At 37.8% G+C, this 22,200-nt stretch overlaps 1 protein-coding gene across 1 annotated transcript in view; it reads left to right on the top strand.

Moving 5' to 3' along the window:
- The window catches only part of RELN (reelin), a 375,213-nt gene that overhangs the window by 154,938 nt on the left and 198,075 nt on the right, over positions 1-22,200 (top strand). The window contains exon 9 of the mRNA XM_006140794.3: positions 19,224-19,369. Within this exon, the coding sequence (XP_006140856.1) occupies positions 19,224-19,369 (146 nt within the window). The remainder of the gene's footprint in view (positions 1-19,223; positions 19,370-22,200) is intronic.

Below are 22,200 nucleotides of genomic sequence, written 5' to 3'. Positions count from 1 at the left end.
ACTACCTTTTTCCATTTTGGCTCATACATTTGAGAATGAAAAAAAAATTTCTTTTGCCAGACAATCTGGAAATCTAGAAATAAAAATTGTTGGGCCAGCCAGATGGTATGGTGGTTAAGGTAGCTGGATCCCACATAGCCAACTGTGCAGTTCAAGTTCTGAACCTGGTAGCTTGAAAACTGCATGATGAGTGTGCATGCATGCCCAAAATCCCAAGAGCAGAGTAGAGGAGAAGGGATTGTGGCATGACCATCTCCCTAGGGAAACATTCTCATTTTCTCTCTCCCTCTTCTCTGTCTCTCTCTGTTAAGCACACATACAGCCTCTAGCAAATTCTTTTCAATCGTTCGTTAAAACAGGATACACTTTCTTTGTCAAATATCTCTCCTTTACCTGGTGGCCTCTGAGATGAAAACTGAATACAACCACTTATCAGAGTTCCTATTGGGCATAATACATGTTCTAAAGATTTTTTTATTTGGAGTTTTGATTTCCCAGATTATGTTTGTTTATTCAAACTACATTTTACCTTTTCTTTCTTTGTTTTTAAAGAAATTTTTGCCATATTATGTGTGTGTACTTGCCAGAGAGAGAGAGAAACAGAAACAGTGAGAGGAAAAGTGAGAAATCACCCCCCGCCCCCAGGGGCTGGCTATGATGCAATCCCTTCTTTACTCTCCTGTAATCTTGGGTGTGCATGCATATGTGCCCAGTGTGATTTTCAAGCCACCAGGTCTGGGACTTGAACCACAGTTGACCATGTGGGAGTCCAGTGATATAACCACTACACCATCTGCTGGCCCACATTTCACCTTTGCTATGATCATTGAAGCTTATAGGCCAGCAGGTTATGCAGAGATTAAGGTGACAGGATCCCACATAGCTGACTGCATGATTCAAGTCTTGGACCCAATGGCTTAACAAACACACAGAATGGATGTCTATGCATGCCCAAAGTCCCAAGAGGAGAATGGAAGAGAAGGTATTATGGTGTGGCCATCACCCCTAAGGGATGATCTCTCTCTCTCTCTCTCTCTCTCCCTCCCTCCCTCCCTCCTGACCTATGTGCTCTATAGCAAAAAGTAAAAAAGAAAAAGTTTCCAAAATATTTAAATCTTAACTAGATCATAAGGTGAGTCTAGGCCAGTTGCAGTGGCACAGGTTCAGGGCACCTCTGTGCAATACTAGAGCCACATGAGAGACCCTGTTCAGAATCTAGGTTGACCTGAACATACTGGGCACAGCCATGTATCGCCATAATCCTGACTGGCTGTGAAACCAGATGACCACAACATGGTGAGGTCTTGTCAAGGGTACCCCACCCGTACCACACACACACAAAAGAAATAAATTTAAGAAAAAAAAGAGATAGAGAGAGAGAGAGAGAGAGAAAGCCTAATAGCAATTAAGAAAGTGTGCTTAATTACTAAATAGAGTTTATTCAGGGAAAAATTTTCAAACACAGATAGGACTATCTGTGGCCAAATAATAATAACTACTTTTTATTGAGCATTTACTCTGCCAGGAACTTATTACACACACACACACACACACACACACACACAATAAACCTGTCATCTCATATTATTTGATTCTTATAAACCCATAAAGAAAGGGTTATTTGAACCCCGTTTTTCAGATGTGGAAAGTGGAGCAAAGCGGTATTGAATGACTTCTTCAAAAGACACCTCTCACTAGTGGCAGAGCCAGAATACAGATCTAGAGATTTGATTGCAGAATTCTTTCTCTCAATTGCCACGTATAACAGCTTTTCTCTTATGAGTACTGGGTATAGACTGATGTACTTCTGATTGTCCTGTTTCTTCCCAGCACTCACCGGTTAAGTTGTCTGGCCATTTGCTCACCATTATCCTCTGTCTATAGGTTAAACCTGTTTTATCTCGTATTTCTTGATTTGCTCCAACTTTGTTCCGTGTGTGCTGCATGTTCCTTTCTCCAGATGACTGTTTTATACATTAGAATTTCGCAAGTTTAGCCCAGCACCACGTGCTTCCCTCTCTTCCACATTGTAACAGCTCATTTTGTTTTCAGAATTCTAGTTACTTACCAACCAACCGCAGGAATAACTGCCGATCTAAAGTAAATTTAATGGGTCTAAGGATTGACCTACTTGCCTTACGGGGACAGGAGGCATTTGCAGTCACCCATCTGGCAGGTGAAATAGAGTGGGGAGCAGTGAGACTACACAGAAAGGATGGAAACCAACTACCTGACAAGATTGTTGGAGCTGAGGATTATCCAAGGAATGCCATTGACAAAAATTCCAGCATCTGGCTAACCACATAGCCTAGTGGTTAAGGAAGCTAGGTCCCATTTAGCAGACGACAGTTCTAATCCTAACGCTGGCAGCTTGAAAAACATGACAGACGCATGTGTGTGTATGTATATTCCAAATCCCGAGATAATGAGAAAATGGAGGAGAAAAGTTTGTGACATGACCACGCCCCATTGAGGAGTGCTTTTTCCCTCCTTTTCACTTTCTCTTTCTGCCTATAATCTGTGAGTGCACATGTCCCTCTATAAATCAATCAATCAATCAGTTACTTACCAACCAACCGCAGGAATAACTGCCGATCTAAAGTAAATTTAATGGGTCTAAGGATTGACCTACTTGCCTTACGGGGACAGGAGGCATTTGCAGTCACCCATCTGGCAGGTGAAATAGAGTGGGGAGCAGTGAGACTACACAGAAAGGATGGAAACCAACTACCTGACAAGATTGTTGGAGCTGAGGATTATCCAAGGAATGCCATTGACAAAAATTCCAGCATCTGGCTAACCACATAGCCTAGTGGTTAAGGAAGCTAGGTCCCATTTAGCAGACGACAGTTCTAATCCTAACGCTGGCAGCTTGAAAAACATGACAGACGCATGTGTGTGTATGTATATTCCAAATCCCGAGATAATGAGAAAATGGAGGAGAAAAGTTTGTGACATGACCACGCCCCATTGAGGAGTGCTTTTTCCCCTCCTTTTCACTTTCTCTCTCTGCCTATAATCTGTGAGTGCACTTGTCCCTCTATAAATCAATCAATCAATCAATCAAACTCCAGCATTGTAACTTAACACAAGTTACATCATGCTATGTCTACACTCGAGACCTTTGATGGCTTCCTCTGTGGGCCTAGAGAACACATGCCAAACTGTTCGGCATGTAAATCAGGACCCTTTCTGATCTTAGCCCAGCCTCTTAGTCCTTATCATCCCGCCACACTATGCTCCAGCATCACAGACACAACACAGAATTTCACCCTCCCATCCCTTTAGATCTGGTTTTCCACCTTTCTTCATTTCCTACCTAGTAGTTCCTCTCTGTCTTTACAGGCCCAGTTCACATGTCATTTTCTCCAGAAGCTTTGCAACAGCTAATGTCTCTCTTCTCTCTGTGTTATTGCTACTATTTGGTCAGACCAGAAGGATTTGTTGAGATGGAGACTGACTGATAAAAACTAAAGTCAACAAAAAGAAAACAAAACAAACAAACAAAACAAGGCTTTTTTTATTATTATTATTTTGAGTGACTATTATTTACATTTACTCTGCAACTCGAAATCAAGGACCTGTCCAAAGACTGCTGATAAACCAAAAGACTCAGCCAGTCACTTTAGTCTTCCAGACATCTCAGTTCAATCTTAGATATGATCAGTTCATTACATTAATAAAAACTCTAGGTATCACCCACAGCTTCTCCACTCTCCCCAGCTTAGGGTTGCTATACTAGGACTTGGGACAGTGGTCAGCTACTTCTTCCTCACCACCTCAAACTAGTTTCAGCCACGAACCCTTCAGGTCTAGGTCTGGAGGAAAAAGAAGAGGCAAGAGGTAGGAATTATCGTGAGATGGTATTATTGATCCCTGGGCTTGGCAAGTAATAAAAGCTGGCCCTCTCTTAAATCTACTTACTAGTAGATTTTTTTAAAACCCTCCCACTCCCTCACTAAAGTTTGGTACCTCTCTCCTGCAGTTTCCCAAAGCATCTCTCAGAAAGGTCATGCATGCCTTTTCTAAACCTCTGAGAGTGAATTACAACCTGGTTATGGTGAGGGTTCCTTGTTCCTCCATGGAACTCCCTAGGGCAGGACGTTAGATAAAGCGGACTACCCCTTGTGGGCATGATCCCATGCATAGTCTATGATAAATGCTCTCCTTGAATCTATCATCAGAAGAGAATAGTTCCATCTAAGTGCAACCCTTCATTACGCAGCCACCTGTCAAGCAGCTCCAGTCACTAGTCCGTGCTCCAGCATGCCCTCTGAGTAGCGTTCTTAAAGTCCTGAGCACCAGAATCAAGGTGAGGAGAGGTGCCCTTCTTTCTCACATGGACACCGATGGGGCTCACAGATGACCAAAAGCACTACAGAAACCGACTCTCTGCTGTCCAGTTTCCTGCTCACTTCCGCTTCAAGTTTGCATATTCTCCATGCAAGTAAATGATTAAGTCATGTTGCTACCTCTTTTATTAGGTCTTTATAGTTTGTCTACCATATCACTTCACTTTGGAATGTGGAATAGTTGACACCTGTTTTTCTGGAGACTCAACCTAAACTGTGGCTAAAATAATCCCACTTCAACCTTCTATTACACTAGACATATATCTCTATGATAGCATTTACAACATTGCCTTAGAGTTAGTTATGTTTCTTTCTGGTTAAAATATTAACCTTTTAAAAATTATTTAATTTTATTGATTCATTCATTTATTTTGAGTTGACCAGAGGGAGAGAAAGAGAGAGAGGGAAAGTGAGAAAGCAAGCTACCAGGTCTGGGACTTGAACAGTGTTCGGCCATGTGAGAGTGTCCAGTGCCTTAACCACCACACTGCTTTCTGGTCCCCAAAATGTTAGCCTCTTAAGCTCAAGGATTATTTCAACCATTTTTGAATCCCTAGTGTTTGGTATATTATAGATTGTTATCAGAGGTTAGTTGGATGAATGAAAACCTGAAAAACTATCAAGATCTAGTTTGTAAGGAAAGAGGATGAATTTTATATTCAGTGACAACTTAGCACTAGAAATGTGAATGGGATGGATATAACACAACAGTTAATAAAATGGACTTAACTGTCCCGGTTCAAATCTTGTCTTAACCAATTATTGGCCATGTCGTCCCCTGTAAACTGTTTAACCTCCTCATGTCTTCATCTATAATAACAAAAATAGTAATATCTACCTCCTGTTGTTATGATTAAATGAGAAAATACATGTGAAACTCTTAGAGCAGTGCCTGGCAAATAGAAAAGTCTCAATAAACACGAGTTCTCTTCAGTGAAAAGTCTGGAAACAAATAAGTTCTACAGAGGAAAATAAATAAAAAGCAAAAGATCGAGTTATCCCCTCAAATTATGATGAAAAAGAAAATAATAGAATTATAAAAATATGGACCAACAAATTATCTCATATGTCATTAAAATACTATCAAGATAAAATGTATTATTTGATTAGATTAGGCAGAAAAATCACCCATTGTTTAACATTTGGCAATCCAAATAAGAAATAATTCTCTTTAGAATTAACTTTAAATCCCATTCATGTAATAGGAATAGTAGTAATTTTTATTATTAACTATAAATTTTATTATTAACTACAAATTTTTATTATTAACTACAAACGATTTTTTAAATGCTACTGCTAGTGGAATACAGGAATGTAGAATAATGAATATGTAAACTCTTCTGCTGATAATCATGCAAATAATTCTTAAAAATGGCAAGTCAAATAGGAAAGATAAAAATGAGTCATTGTTATTCACAGTGCTATTTCTCTTATCGTCTTTAAATATTTCATTCACTTTCTTTGGGATCATTACATCCATTTCATTTGAGCCTATCCTTGTTTATCTCACATAGGGCAGAATGATACAAGAGCAAAAAGGCTAATTAGCTTACTGAGTTTAGATGATCTGAAAAATTGTAATTATAGGTCACCAGTTTATATCTGCCCTGGTAGAAGGCCATTGCCATCTGTTGACTTGTTAGTAATCTATATGAAATAGATATGTGAAAGCTTCAACTTTTAATGCAGACCTGGCCTTTTATTTGTTCTACTTTTTGGTTTGGGGTTTATAAGCTGAGGACTGTGAGAGGTGACAGAATTAATGTATTCTTTCTGTGTAGTCACCTGTGTTTCTCCTCCATTCTCCTTACAAGTCTGTGATCTTGCCAGACACAAATTCCCATGTTTGTCCAGAAAACATACCCATGTGGAAGAAAAGGTGCATCACATTCCTATCATGCTTCTAATTACCATCATAATTTTTTATTTCCCACAATCCCCTAAGCAGCCCTTTGTTCACTACCAAGTAGGTAGGGTTTTAAATGCCAATAAATACCATATGCAAGTCCAAAAGCTCCCTCGAGTACCACCCTCCTTAGCAGTTTCCCTGCGTAAGCAGATCATACTCAGCAAGAGGAGGAGCCAGAAACCCACTCAGCATCAGATTACCCATCTTAACTATTACTTACAACAATTTGCCTTCTTTTACAGAATATTATATACTTTTTAAAATTTTATCTATAATTTCTAGGATGACCAAGCATTTGTGTCAGTTGTGTCTATTCTAAAGGCATTGTATGATTAATTTATGATTAAATGAGAAAATACATGTGAAACTCTTAGAACAGTGCCTGGCAAATAGAAAAGTCTCAATAAATACAAGTTCTCTTCAGTGAAATGTCTGGAAACTGTATGATATACTGTATTGTTTTATCACCTGCAGTTGCTAGAATAGCTACCACGGCTCATCCCCACCCCTCAACAGTGCCTCTGTCAGTGGGCTGTGGGTGTTTGTACAACTTTTCAGACTGGGAGATACATTTTTCCTATCTGAAGTAGAAGAATAATTACTCTCAAGGCAAATTCTGGTTCATCAACTTTTCATGAATGGTCTTGGTTTGCCATCAAGGATTAAGGATTTGAAGTGTTTTTTCTGTTTGTTGTTTGTTTGTTTTGGCTCCCTCCATTTAAGATAATAGAGTACCAAGATTTAGCATTTCCCCTTCGGTAGGAGTCTCATATCCAAGAATAGTTCTTGTAGTAGTTATGATAAATACTAGCTCTAATAATAATGATAGCAGTCATAGTATTGATATTATTTTTAAAATGCTTTGTAGGTACCAGCACTATGAGGCAAGCCTTGTCATCAAGTTTTAAATCAACAAAGGTCTTCAAAATATTCATAGAAAACACATATTATGAGAAAAATATACATAGATTTCAGAATATTTTTGCACCAAAACAAACTTGGACTTTAATTCCATTTTCCACAAGCCATTTGAAATATTTTTATACAGCAGATGAACATTGAGTGTAAAACCCTGATACTCAGTGTTCAAGTTTCCTTAGTCACTTGTGAAACATTTGTACAAGTCCATCAGTTATCTTTTTCCTACTCTTTGAGTATACATCTTGCAATCTGAAAATACCCTTAACTTCAAATTTGAAGATAAATATTAAACCTAAGTTTTCCGAGGGTCTGCCTGGTCCTGCTGCCATGCCTCCTTTTCCATAACTCACCATTCCAAGAAAAGAGCTGCCAAGGTCAGTGAAGCGTGTTGAAGAAAACCCAAGGACAAATGATTTGGAAAAGGGCGTTCTTGTTTTCTGATTTCCTCATCCTTTTCTCATAACTCATGAAGCAGAATTCCTAAGTGGGTCAGTATACCACGAGCTGAAGATTTGTCAGTCAGCTTGCTTCATTTAGTTTACTTCCATCTTTGGTGGCAGCCCAAATTTTTATTTTAAAAGCATGAATCATCCATGAACCCTTGATATCTGTATGTGTGTGTGTGTAAAAGAGAGTGAGTGCTTTGCTCACTCACCATTAATAAATGTTTATATCTACCCAGCTAGCCTGGTTACCCTCAGCTTTCAAAGACATAAATCACTGCCTTCTGTCAACTCTGGAATTGACCTACAGATTAAATGCAGATCACTGTGAGATAGGAGCTGTTCCACATATATATTTTTTTTATTTTTAAGAACTCTTCCCAGTCTCATTGCTGTGCCTGCACCTGCTAATCTTTTCTGTTTATTGTGTGACTAGCAAAGAATTCCAGATTACTCCTTCTACCTGTTTATGCCAACTTGTGTTGAGAAGCAAATGAGAGCTAAATGTCACAGATTCTGTTGTGAAGATTTGCCCTTTAGAATAAGTTTGATTTGATCACATGTATTTAAAAGAAATTCCCTTCACAAGTAATTTATTAAATCTTGCAAATGTATGCCAAAGATTTGGAGTAACTAAGTTATATAATGTAGAAGAGTCATACCTTAATCTAATACTCACTTTGAACTTGACTGTTTTCCCCATTACTACATTTACTGTTGATAAATATCCAATAATCATGACAATTTTCCTAGTTTAACAAACAACAAAAGACAATAATGAAGACAACAGTCACGAGGTAAATCAATAATCCATAAGGGGAAGCATTAAGTTAGAACAGGAGAGTCTATTAATTTTCTTACTGCTCTTGTACATTATCCATTTGCCAAAGGTATTGTCTCAGTGGATGTTAGGCAAGTCTTCAGTCCCAAATAAGAAAGTTTCATTCTGGGCTTCTGGTGTCACCTGTCTAATCTCGTCAGATTACTGAATCATCAATTGAGGGAAAAGTCATAACGTTTAATTATGAAAAAGAAATTGTAAAATAATTTGTCTGAAAATTTTAAGTCTTAACATGAGTTGAGGCTATTTAAAATATAAACTAAGACATATGGGAAAGAGAAGATCACACTCAAAGTAGAAGTTATATTTAAAACCTACTTTTTGGGAATATAACCCCCTGGCAGAGCAATACCTGCCCGTCATAATGCCCAATTTATGTCCCTTGCAATAATTCACTGAGCACTACAGAAAAAGATTTCAATAATCCATTTGATGAGTTTATTTTCTTATGACAAATAAAAGGAAATCAGATTTGCTTTCCAGAAATGTGCTCTGCAAATCATTGTACTAGAAACTAGTTCGTAACTTCAGGGATTTGAGTACTGGCTTTCTAATGAGGATAAACCTGAGCTCAGTAAGACTTGTGGCTAGCCCATGTTCCCATGTCTTTTTCTATTAAGAATCGGAACATTAACTATGATTTTCTGGCCAGATTCCAGCTTGGTTAATTGCATGCTGTCTACCTAAATTCCCTTCGCTTGGGATATTCTTCACTTTGGATTGTATTGCTCTTATTGTCATGTTTTCCCCAAGAGGTGGGTACATGATATTGTAGAATGAGCCAGAATATAATTTGTTAAGCTAATAAGAGTACTTTGGGGATGAAGGGTTAAATGTAAGTAGTGTGCTTTTCACAATTTTCCCCCAATGAGGCCTATTTGTACAGTAATTAATGTGGAATAGCATTAGTGAAACATGGAAATGAGCCAAATTGCCATGACAAGAGTGGCAATAACACAGAAACAACTAATACTGATACATCCTACAGAAAATAACCACTGAAGCAAAGACCCAGAGCCTTCTTGCCTAATACACCTTTTGTTTTGGTCTGAAGCTAACACATTTAACTACCAATTATTTTAACACAATATTGCGTAAGTGAAACTTATTCTCTATGAATGTTGAAAACATAGTACATTTTCCATCATTTTTGTACCTAGCACAGCACCTAGCACAATAACTTGTCTGATGACATACATTAAAGTAAGGTTTGTTAAATAAATTCATAGAGATAAGAGGCAAAAAAAAAGAATTAGTATTTGTAGATATCCTGTGATTTGCCCGTCTATAGCATGTTCCCTACAGCATTTCATCATATCCTTATCCCCATTTCACAGATGAAAAAACAGAGGCTCAGAGATGCCAAATGTCTTCCCCCAAATCAAGCCCCTTTGACTTTTAAAGCCAAGTCTGTTTCATTATGAAATCTCGTCCTTTCACTTCATATTATCTCGTAGCCTCTACGCTGTACCTGGCATCTTTGGCCTTAATTTGAGAAGGCAAGTCTAAAAACCTCAGACACTGTGAAAGTCAAGTTGATCCCTAAAGACAAGGTTAACAACTGTCCTATGGAATTTTATATTGCTATTCTTCCTCTCATTATTCCAATTCAAATCTGTCACTATTGCCATTTGAGAGTTGTTGTCACTATTGCCAAGTAATTATACACTTGTCACAAAATATATCATAAATTGAATCTTTATAAATCTTAGGACAAAGTGGTTCAAATATGAACACAAAATGAATCCAGAAAAGAATAAGGGGAAAAAAACACTCTTTAAGCTCTCTAAAATTCACTCACCATGGTTGAATCTATTGTGTTGACTACAGAAAATGCACTTTAGCCCTCCTGCACCTGGACTGTGTTCATAGCCAAGTTTTCAGTTTTTTAACTGGCATTAAATTACCTAGAAATTGAATGTGTAGAAAATAATAGAAATTTATTTGCCTCATGAGAGAAATCATTCTTTTCCTATTTTCATTTTTCTTTTCTTTGTTTAAATAGTATATGAATGTACCTTTCAAGGTACCTTTAAAGACCATTAAGCCAAAATATAGAAAATCTGTATTTCTGTATGACAGCTATAGCTCAGTGAGAGCCTTCAGAAATACAATGATATGTAAGGTATAAATCAGCAATTTCCAACCACTCAAGCACACATCTCGCTTTAATCCACAAATTCTTATACCAATATATTTTATTTCCAACCAGACTGAGGCTAATTTATGGCTCTGCCAACAATGCCATTTTAATTAATTTTATTCATCTTATTTCTCTTTCCTGTGCTCCTCATATCTCATCTGTTTGCATTGCTTAGATTTTAATTAAAAAACCTCTCCTCTCTAAGGAGCAATCTGAAGTGGCAAAAATAATCACTTAAAATATTACAGTCATTAAAAAATTGGCTGTGGTGGAAGCCATGCATTTTCAATTTTCCTACAAATGATGTTTTAGCTTCCTTTTAAAGTGCACTTTGTATCTGAATTGTCTGCCACCAGCCAGCTTGGCTATCAAAAATGGTCTTCCAGCTGGGTGGGCTGAGTGACAACTCCTTAATGGAGGAAATGGATGGCTCTCTGCTCATGTGGAGGGGAAGGCATACCAGGCAGATTTCATTCCATCTGCCACCAGCTCTCTGCAAGCTGGCATTGCCCAAATGCCCAAGATACTCATTCCAACAAAAAGGATATCCTCAAAAAATACATTGTAATACTACAGATGCCTGAAAGATTCATCCGGGCCTTTAGACTCCAGGGAGATAATTTTAAGAGCTACCTCAGTGTTCATCTTTGTTGTAAAGCAATGGTGGAAGCAATTGTCAGTACTTTTGCATGTACAAAGGTGAGGTCATTAACATTTTCAGCAGAGTATAGGGAGCAACCTTAGGAAAATGCTATCCTGAATAGTGGCCAAGAACTTGTTATATTGAGGAATTCACCCTGATGTTTCCTGTTGATGATTTTCTGAATGGCAAATTCTTGTCACTTAGTTACAGTGTGTTCTGCTTGTCAAGTAAAGGAAATTTATTTAGCAGCAAAGTAGGAAAATATTTTTGATTGACAAAGAGAAACACATAAGGACTGTATTTAGGAGATTTTTTTAAAATTGGAAATCTACTAATACTTAGAAGTAAAAAGCATAGTCATTGATCAATGCTAAAATAATAAAACAAAAATAAATAATAATATAGTAACCAATATATCTCAGGAAAGCTGAAAATTTAGAAAAAAAAAAAAAGCCAGATCCATCTAAAGAATGTGTGTGTGTGTGTGTGTGTGTGTGTGTGTGTGTATATATATATTTTTTTTTTTAATTTGCTATAGGGTATGTGAGCTCACCAGAGATAGAAAAAAAGAGAATGAAAGAGGGGGAGTGAGAAAGCATCCCTCAGGGGAGATGACCACACCATCCCTTCTCCTCCATTTTCCTCTAGGGATTTTAGGCATGTACATACCACATGCCTATCCTGTATTTCTTTTTTTTTTTCTAATTTATTTTTTATTTATATATTTAATAACTATACATTATAACAGCTTACAAAATGAGTTTTCCCAGCATAAATACACTGCGCACCAGTCCAGTTAAAAGTATTATCATACACATTATCATCAACAGACAATGCTTCATTTCTGAGTCCCTTAAATGTCTTGCCTCTTCTGCTCAGCAAAATAAACAGTAACTGGCAGTGAACTGGCAGTCCTGGGGGTGGGAGAATATATTTGCAGACTCTGCCTCAGACAAGGGACTGATAACCAAAGTCTACAAGGAACTCAGAATATTCAAGGAACTCAAGTGGCTTACCCCCAAAAAATTATCAACCCAATTAAAAGATGGGCAAATGAGCTGAACAGACAACGTTCTAAGGAAGACACATGAATAGACGAAAAGCATGTGAACAAATGCTCAACATCCCTTATCATAAGGGAGAAGAAATTCAAAACCACAATGAGACAATGAGATACCACGTAACCTCAGTCAGAATGACTCAGATTAAAAAAATAAGCAGTGATAAGTGCTGGCAAAGTTGTAGTAAAAAGAGAACTCTCTTACACTGTTGGCATGAATGTAAATTAGTATTACCAGTGTAGAGAACAAAATGAAGGTTCCTCAAAGACCTGCAAATAGAACTACCATATGATCCAGCAATTCCACTCCTGGATATCTACCCAAAGGATGGAAAAATGCTCCGTAGGAAAAGTGCTTGCACATCCATGTTTATTGTGGCATTATTCACAATTACTAAGACATGAAACCAGCGTAGAATATATTTCAAGTCTGAGACTCGATCAGGCAGTCAGCCATATGGGATCCAGCCACCTAAATCACCATTCCTAGGCTGGCCTGAAAATGTGTACCTTTTTTTTTTTTTTAATCCAAAATAAATGCTTAGTTGTCTAATGTATACTCACCATAAATTGATCAAAAGTATCACTCAGGAAATCACTTGTGATTTATAATCATTTGTTAAAAAAAAAAAAAAGCTGATAGATTTTCAAAATGCTTAAAATAGTCTGGGCCAGCACATGGTGTAGTGGTTAAGGCACTGAACTCCCACCTAACTGACCACAGTTCAAGTCCTGGGCCCAGCAGCTTGAAACTTAATGTCGGGCACTTGGGCATGAGAAAAGAATGGAAGAGAAGGGCTTGTGGCATGACCATCCCCTGTGGGAGGTATTTTCTCATTTTCTCTCTGTCTCTCTCTGCTTCTTTGGCAAGTGCACATGCTTGATAGCAAAACAAACATACAAACAAAAGCTCTCTAAAAATAAATAATAGTCTGACTTAAATGTCCTCATTTTTATTATATCAGAAACTATGAATCTCACACAGACTTTTTTGAAAATTGTTTAGATTTTAATTGTCATTGCGTATAAATGACATGAGTTTGAATATATGCTAAACAAAAACAGCTGGTATTAAAATTGAAGGCAACTTCTTAAAATTCATTTTATATCCTCAATGCATGTTTCATTTGGATTTTCAACAAAGTAAATTGATGTTACACAATGCAAGTTCATCTGTAAGAAAAATAGCATTGGTCATCTTACATTGTTAAGTTTTTCTGTTTATGGAGAATATTTGGTAAGCTGCCAAAATTTGGAGGACTTTTAAAGTTGCAATTGATTTTTCTATCTGCCCTGATAATAAATGAATTTTTGCAGTATATTTACTATATTGTACTGTAGGACATATTTCTCACCATTTTACTAGAGGTTTTTAATTGATGTGAAGAATTTCAGTGACTATTCTGATGAGAAACAGTTAAAAAATAGATTTAAATACTCTTATAATTCTCTATTGTCTTCAACTAAGAATTGTTTTTTTTTCTTTATTCATGATAGAGTATGTGCATATGTACATAAGAGAGAGAAAGAGAAGAACATCCTCCACAGAGTCTGGTCAATCCACAGTCATCTTCTTTGGCTCTTCCAGTCCATTGGATCTTGTGCACCCATATGTGTTCCTGGCGTGTTCCAGGCTGATCAGGCTGGGCATTTTAACCAGTTGCCTTGTGTGATCCAGCCTATCTTGAACAGCACGCTACCTCTGCACCACAGAGCTAGCCAAGAAATACTTATTACTTTATAGCATTTAGACGTGTCAAAGAAAACACTTCTTCATATATAACTTATGCTTCTAACACTATATGTAGAGAATAGATAATATTGTTTCTATTCTACAGATTGCGAAACTGAGGCCTAAAGAGGTCAAATGACTTCAAAACCACATAGTCATTAAGTAGAAAAAAATGCCTTCTGATCCCAATCCTAAACTCCTTGATGGTGGATAGTAACTGAGTTTCCATTTCTTATCATCTTGATTGATTTGGGGTTTTAGTACTTTGTTCTTTTTACTTTAATTTTCTTGATTCATCTAAGTACTTAGTTAAATGAATTAGAGCCTAGAGGAAAGTTCACGCAAATGTCTGGCCCAGCAGGTCATGGATCTTCATTCAGAGAAAGAGATGCAGATATAAAACAGAAGCTGGGATCTCTTTCTCAATTTGAATATATTCAGGCCAAAACTCTTAGCCTGGAGAGTGTCTAGGAAACCAAGCCAATTCTAAGGCTTTGAGCCCTCTGTGACCAATCCTAAAAAATAATTAACATGAAACTTTTAACTTGCCCTGCAATTGATTAGGGATCCTGAAAATGAGAGCAATAAACTGGTCTTCTCCCAAGACTCTCAAATTGGGGAGTACATAATTTCTACTTCTTAGAGAGACAGGGGACTCAGTAGACCCATTCCTCTCAAATAATTTTGCACAGACTATGATGTTTTAGAGGCCCAGTATTACCCAGCTGGCTTGTTGATCTTTAAGAGAGTATATTACTCAAACCTTGGAAACACTGGTTTCTACTAAGAAGACTGAGGCAGATACCCTGTCCTGATCTTTGCATGGCAGAGAACAGAGCAAGCCATCCTTAGCTGTGTGTGATTCTGTGAATCTCCAGATCCTACTGCCTAGAAAATGACAGCCTTACCTGACTAAGAGATAGGGGAGATCCCCCACCACCACCAAAAAAAAAAGCAGTGGCTGCTTGCCTTAGGCATGTCATAGCCTTTCTATGGTAATAAGTCACTGTCCTAAAATTATGAGGAAGAGAATAGTCAAAGAATAATATTTTGTCCCTCTCCACACTCAAGAAGACACTGGGTTTATTTGGGAGGGCAGAATAAGGCTAACTGTGAATCTCTGCTCCCCATCCCCCCCAACCGCCATCTTACACTTGACAAACAGGGTTAGGATATTTTCAGTGCAAAGGCTAAAACTGACTGCTGTAAACCACTGACCTGTTTGAATTTATTCGATTTGTTATTGAATATTGTTCAATTACTCTAAACTGGTAAAGAAAGATTATAAAACTTTGTCAAAAACTATACCATTCTATTCTTCATGGAAACTTGTCAAAGACACATCCTACTAGTTTTTAATTCTACTAATATAAAATTTGGTTAACACTTGATCAAAATTAAATTTGTTCCATGTTTCTTTCTTTGTATTTGCTATGGTGAATATCACCTATGTTCATATATCAGCACTATTATGGTTACAGAAGTTTTAAAAAGTGTGTATTTGATAGCTAATTTTAAATAGTACAGTTTCACATGATCTACTCAGCCACCAAATATGTTTATTAACAAAAAATTATTTAGATACTTTTCACTTTTCTACTACACAACTCATTTTAATTTTGTGAAACTAGTTTAGTAATATACTATTCAGTTATATAATGATTTGAAATTTTTTACATAAATGTCCTATCTTAGCTGTGCATCAACTATGTTAAAATACAAATCTTGGAAGGGTAGCAAAAATAATATATAATACAGAGTTTTAAGATATTAACAATATGGGACCAGTAGTTAGCATAATGGCTATGTCACTGGACTCCCATGTAGTCGACCGCTGTTCAAGTCCCAGACCTGGTGGCTTAAACTCATGCCAGGCACATGTACATGCATGCCCAAGATCCCCAGAGGAGAATGGAGGAGAAAGGATTGCGGTCTGGCCATCCCCCCTGGGGGGTGATTTCTCACTTTCTGTGTCTCTGTCAAGAAGGGGAAATTCCCACACACACACAAAGAGCAGTGGCTGCTCTTAGTAAGGTAAGGCTGTCGTTTCTTTCTCTCTTTTTGGTGAGTGCACACACCCTATAGCAAAAACTTCCCCCAAAAATAAATAAAATAAAATAGTAACAAGAAATTCTAAGTTAAATGGAAATAATTAAATTGATATTTAACCAGAAATGACCAGTTACATGAGTCATTCTTTTTATTATACAAATAAATCATTTAAATAATAATATGAATTATTCTCTTTTTAATGTTTGCCATTGCCTTGGGAGTTGTCATTTGCATTGATGTCTGATATTAATGCCAGATAAACATAGAACATAGTTTATCAGGATTCCAGAATCCGAAGATAATTGTGAAGACTGTATTTAGAGATTATTTGGTCTATTATTGGAAAAGTAACATTTCTTATTCCAATTAGCATTCATTATCTTTGTAGTGTGCAGAGTAGCAGATAGTCTTTGAGTTTGTTATCACTTGACAGTTTCTATTTACTGTTAAATAAACAAAATTCTAGCTTTTGATCGATATGTGTGGGTTATGGATTGTATGTAATAAGCAAGATTTAGTATCAACAAATATTCTGTATTCTTAGCAGTGTGAGGCATTCTCAAGCAATTGATACATGCCATGTCTTAAAAATGATGGCTGAGTCCGGTGGAAATGCCTTATAAATGCCTTAAACTCACTCTTCTAATCTAGTAGAAAGTCTGATCCTCCCAGTTGATTTCTCCCCAACCCCAGTTTTCAAACACCAGTGTCAACAGACTAGGGTAGAGTTCATTAGACTACCCGTTAAGGTCTTTTCAGTCAGTCTGCAGTCTATTTCTCAAATCATGCCTATTTATCACCTTTCAATTCATCCATATTTATCATCCTGCTTAGACTTCTATGCATCTTTTCTCATGCCAGTTAAAGACCTAATTATCCATGAAGCCTGCCCGTCTAGACTGGATGCAGTGACTCCTGGTCTCTCATTGCCTCTTAGCATATGCTGCCTTGCACTGGGCTCTATCTTTGATATATCTTAACTAGACTTTGAAAGCAACAGTACTGTTATACTTCATTATAAATACCTTCCTGAGCACCTTACTTAATACCTTCCACAGTGTGTTCATAAAATGTGATCGATTAGGCCCAGTTTGGTGGTTCAGAATTGAGCTACAGTAGTGGAAGCCATATGGTGACTTTGGGTTTGTATCTCAGGTCAGCTTGAAAACATGCCAGGTGTGATCACACATGTCCAAGATCCTAAGGAATTGGAAGGCTGAGGAAAGAGAACTGGGACCTAATGAGACCCTATTAAGGGTTTTTCTCTGTCTCTCCTGCCCCCATCCCACTCTCTCATGGACAGACTCTCCATCATGAATAAGATAAATAATTTTAAAAACAAAAGAATAATTAATTATATGAAAGGGCATAAACAGCCATATCATTCATTCATTAATTTATTGAACTATTCAACAGTTTTTTTGGGGGGAGAGGTTTTTGCTATAGGACGTATGCGCTCACCATAAAGACAGAGAGAGACAGAGAGATAGAAAGTGAGAAATCAACCCCCAGGGAAGATGGCCACACCGCAATCCCTTCTCCATTCACCTCTCAGGATCTTGGACACACACGCACATGTACCTGGTGTGAATTTAAGCCACCAGGTCCGGGACTTGAACCACAGTCAACTACATGGGAGTCCAGTGACATAGTCATTACACCAACTGCTTGTCCCCTCAACAAATATTTTTAAATGTTTATGCCATATGTCAGGCTGTGCTAGGAACTGGAATATAACAAAGAACAAAATGATATCTGCCCTATAGAACTCAGTCATTAGGCCTAACTGAAATTTTTTTTTGTTCAATTATTTTTTCTAAATAATTATTTTATTTATCTTTATTTATTTATTTTCATTTGACCAGAGAGGGACAGAGAGAGAGAAAGTGAGAAAGCAAGTCGCCAGGTCCGGAATTTGAACCGTAGTCACCCATGAGGAAATTCAGCGCACTTAACCACCACGCCACCTGCCTATTCAATTATTTTTTTTTATATCTATTTCACTTTAAGAGTACATAAACTGAAAAGAATATTTGATCAGGGACCAGGAGTTGGCGTAATTGCTATGTCTCTGGACTCCCATGTCGTCGACCATGGTTCAAGTCCCAGACCCACTGGCTTAAAGTCCCAGACCCGCTGGCTTAAACACACGCTGGGCACGTGTGCGTGTGTGCCCAAGATCCCGAGAGGAGAACGGAGGAGAAGGATTGCAGCATGGCCATCCCCCCTAGGGGTGATTTCTCGTTTTCTGTCTCTCTTTCTAGTGAGTGCATGCACCCTATAGCAAAAACCTCTCCAAAAAAAAGAAGATTTGATCTTTCATTAGTTACATTTTTTACTTATTACCACAAAAACTAATGAAAATCTATAGTAATTTTTTTAGATATTTAGTTTACTCATCAATAGAGTCTGATCTTGCCTTCAACTATTCATTGTAAGCTGAAAAATATATAAAAGAAATTTAAAGTAGTTAAAGAAAATTCCTTTTTTTATTCTTTGTTAACTGTTCTTTGGAGAATAAAATGTTTGTGATTTCTTTGTTCTTCATTAAAGTACAAATCATGCACTTCTTAGGTCTGGTCAGAAACTTTTACTCAAAAGCTGACTGAGAATATATGATCATGTGCACATTTATTTGACCTTTTCTGTATTCCATGTTTTGATTAGCTGGCTATTCTACTCATATCCCATTTACAGACAAATTATGAAAGACTTGAATGGCAGGTCAGAAATATATGGAATATTGAAAAGGTCAGTGTGATTTAGCCCATAACCACAAATTTAAAATATATGAGAAATCATTATCAGACTTAATTTCCACAACAAGGGCTGTAGTAAAGATGGGAAATTATTCGAATTAAAATATTCTTGTTTCCTACTGAAGGCTGTGAAGGCAAAGCTCAAATGCCCTCTTGACTCCTTTTTGGTGATAACTTAATAAGTTAGAAAGAAATTGTAATTGAATTAAACAAGGCAAAAAAGGAGGTAACAAGCTCTTTTGATTTGAGAGTCCATCGTGAAAGGAATAATATAATGACTTTTCTAAAAACTCTAATTATACATGAGTAAGACAGATACAGCTACAAAGCCAATTCACAGCCACCCCATGCTCTCTTTTTATCTACAGCATAGCTGTCAGTCAGATGGGAATTCCATTTATTTCCATGGAAATGAAGGCAGTGAGTTCAATTTTGCCACCACCCGGGATGTAGATCTTTCTACAGAGGATATTCAAGAGCAATGGTCAGAAGAATTTGAGAGCCAGCCTACAGGGTAAGTAATTGTTACCTCCCATGCTGCGTGTAGCACTCACATTTCTTCCACTGGACATGTTTTAAAGGAAGACTGCTAAAAAGCAAAATCATTTACTCCTATCGACACTGATGATTCTTATCATATACAAGCCAAAAGAGACACATTTACCCTAAAGATTCTTCATTAAGCAATCAACTATTTTATGCATATTAAAAATGTGATTAAAAATGTTGGCTTATTGGAATTACTTATATCTCATTTTAGTTGATTCAGCTTCTACTGGAAGACAGGTTTTTCTTTAATGTTTGTAGAATACAAAAATCTTTCCATTACTATTATATTGAGATTTTTCAGTTCTCTTCCTGGAATCTTAGGTTTATAGATGTTGCTACCTGGTTTTTGTTCAATAACGTTTTGATCTATAAAAATTGTTTAGGGAGTAAAATTTATCTTTGAGTGATTTATAAAGGAGGAATTTAGGACTGACATTGAAGTAGAGGAGACCTAGAATAGTGAGAGTGGTTGGGTGGTATGTTTTCTTGCCATTCTAAGCTATGCATCTTTTTCCAGGTCCTAGGTCCCTAAGACATTGTCTCCTAATGAAGCAACACTTTCAAAAGTTTAAATTGAGAAAAATTAATAGGTTCAGAGAATCAAAATCCATAAGGTAGTATTAGTTAGAAGAAACTTCTAGAAGCTTCTTGGCTCTCACATTACTTTTCTTTTTGTGATAAACTTACATAATCAGAACACTGATCCTTATTATTTAATGTATGTTTTCTAACCCTGTGATGAGGATGAATGAAATTAGGATAAAATGCAATCTTATAATGAATATAAAATAGGAATAATTTAACTGTTAACTGTGAGAAACTTTTCCAGAACACAACATTTGAGGTTTAATCATTTACTCTGATCTCAACAAATTCAATCAAAACTGACTGAACATCTGAGTCCTTGAATAGCAAGAATGACAGTATTGTTCTTGTGCTCCCTGCTTCCTGTACGTTGACCAAGAACCCCATTCAAACCCAATTAGACGGAAATCTGACCAGCAGCCTGAGCCACCACTACTGCTATGACCTGTTTGCCACATGGGATCTTTTACTGTAGACCCTGGATTTCTACTGTAGTTGACCCAACCCCACTCTTGCCTGCCTCCGGGAAGTTTCTTAGATCCAGCTCATGGGTGGCATAAGCCAGGGCGAGCTCTGAAGGAGGTTGACATTCCTTACGATTCTACTCCCTCGATGCCCTCCATTGTTCTCTTAGCACCCAGCACCAGTGTTTAGGCTCTTCAGTCCACAAAGTCCTTCTCCTCTGAGATTTCTGTCACCCTTGAAGTCCTTTGTCTAGTGCAGCTCAAGTGTCTCCCTGATGGACCAGCAACCACTGCTTCCCTTTTTCAGTCTCAAAGATCTCCTTAGGATTCAGATTTTCTGACCCTTAAAATATACAGGGCTCATCCCAACCATGGTAGCTCACACTGATAGACAGTATTCATCAGACTCAGACCACATGGGAGGCCTAGGCTCAATTCCAGTTCCACCTTAAAAGTTGGGTGTGGTGATGCATTCCTATAGTCCATCTGCTAGGGAGGCTGTACCAGGAGGATCATGAGACAGAGAGACCCAGTCTAATAAAAAGGGGGCAAGAGGAGATGTTCGAGGGTCTATTCTACTGCCTTCACAGATCAAAGAGCTTTAATGGAGTCCAGAGCTTGGACAATGTGCAGAAGGCTTCTTTACCTACCTTCTGGAAATAGATCCATCACGCAATATGTCAGTTCTTTCCTTCTGACTTCTGACATAAAACACCAGTTCAGCTCCCCTTCTTGGTAAAAGAATGTCTTAGTCTGTTATTGTACTGCTAACATAAATACTAGACACTGGATGATTTATAAAGAAATGAGGGTTTGCTGATTCACAATTCTGGTGGCTAAAAAGTCCAAAGGCTTGGCATCAGTCCTTTCCACAACATGGTCAACAGAAGCAGAGAATGGCAAGTGCATGCAGAGAGAAAGCAAACTGCAGGTGGCTCTTTTTTTTTTTTTTGGAGAGGTTTTCACTATAGGGTGCGTGCGCTCGCCAGACAGACAGAGAGAGACATAGAGACAGAAAGCAAGAAATCACCCCCAGGGGGGATGGTCACACCGCAATCCCTTCTCCTTCATTCTCCTCTCGGGATCTTGGGGACGCACGCACACGCGCCTGGCGTGAGTTTTAAGCCACCGGGTCCGGGACGCCAACCAAGGTCGACTACATGGGAGTCCAGCGACATAGCCATTACGCTAACTGCTGGTTCCCCAGGTGGCTCTTTTTTAACAATTAGCTTTCATAAAAACTAACTCCTTTTCATGAGAACTCACTAGGTCCAGTAAGACATCATTAATGTGTTCACAAGAGTGGTGGCTTCATGATGCAATCACAATTATCCAGTCATCACCCACTAGACTGCACCACCTCCCAACACAAAATTCTAAAGCATGAAACTTTGGAGGACAAGTCATTATCCAAATCACAACATGGAGCTTGACTGCCTCTGAGGGGATCCCAAATGTCAAAGCACAAGAGACTCATTTGCCTCCACCCATTGTTTCATCTCTCCGAGCTAAAACTATCCATGCAGGGGTGATAAGGCATCCTCATCGGTCAATCTCACATCCCCTGGGATGGTTCTTCACTATTACCAGTCCCATCCTACTAAAGCAGAGATAAAAACAAATTTGATCTCCAGGAGTACCATTCTGATACACACATGAACCCGTTATCTAACTCTCTACACACCCACCCAGCCATCCATCCATTCTGTTGCTCTCTCTCTCTGTTTGTTCATCTATTTCCAATAAA

The sequence above is a fragment of the Tupaia chinensis genome, unplaced genomic scaffold, assembly GCF_000334495.1.
Source record: "Tupaia chinensis unplaced genomic scaffold, TupChi_1.0 Scaffold000044_1, whole genome shotgun sequence".
Taxonomy (NCBI): Eukaryota; Metazoa; Chordata; class Mammalia; order Scandentia; family Tupaiidae; genus Tupaia; species Tupaia belangeri.
This window is presented reverse-complemented; position numbering and strand designations above follow the sequence as displayed.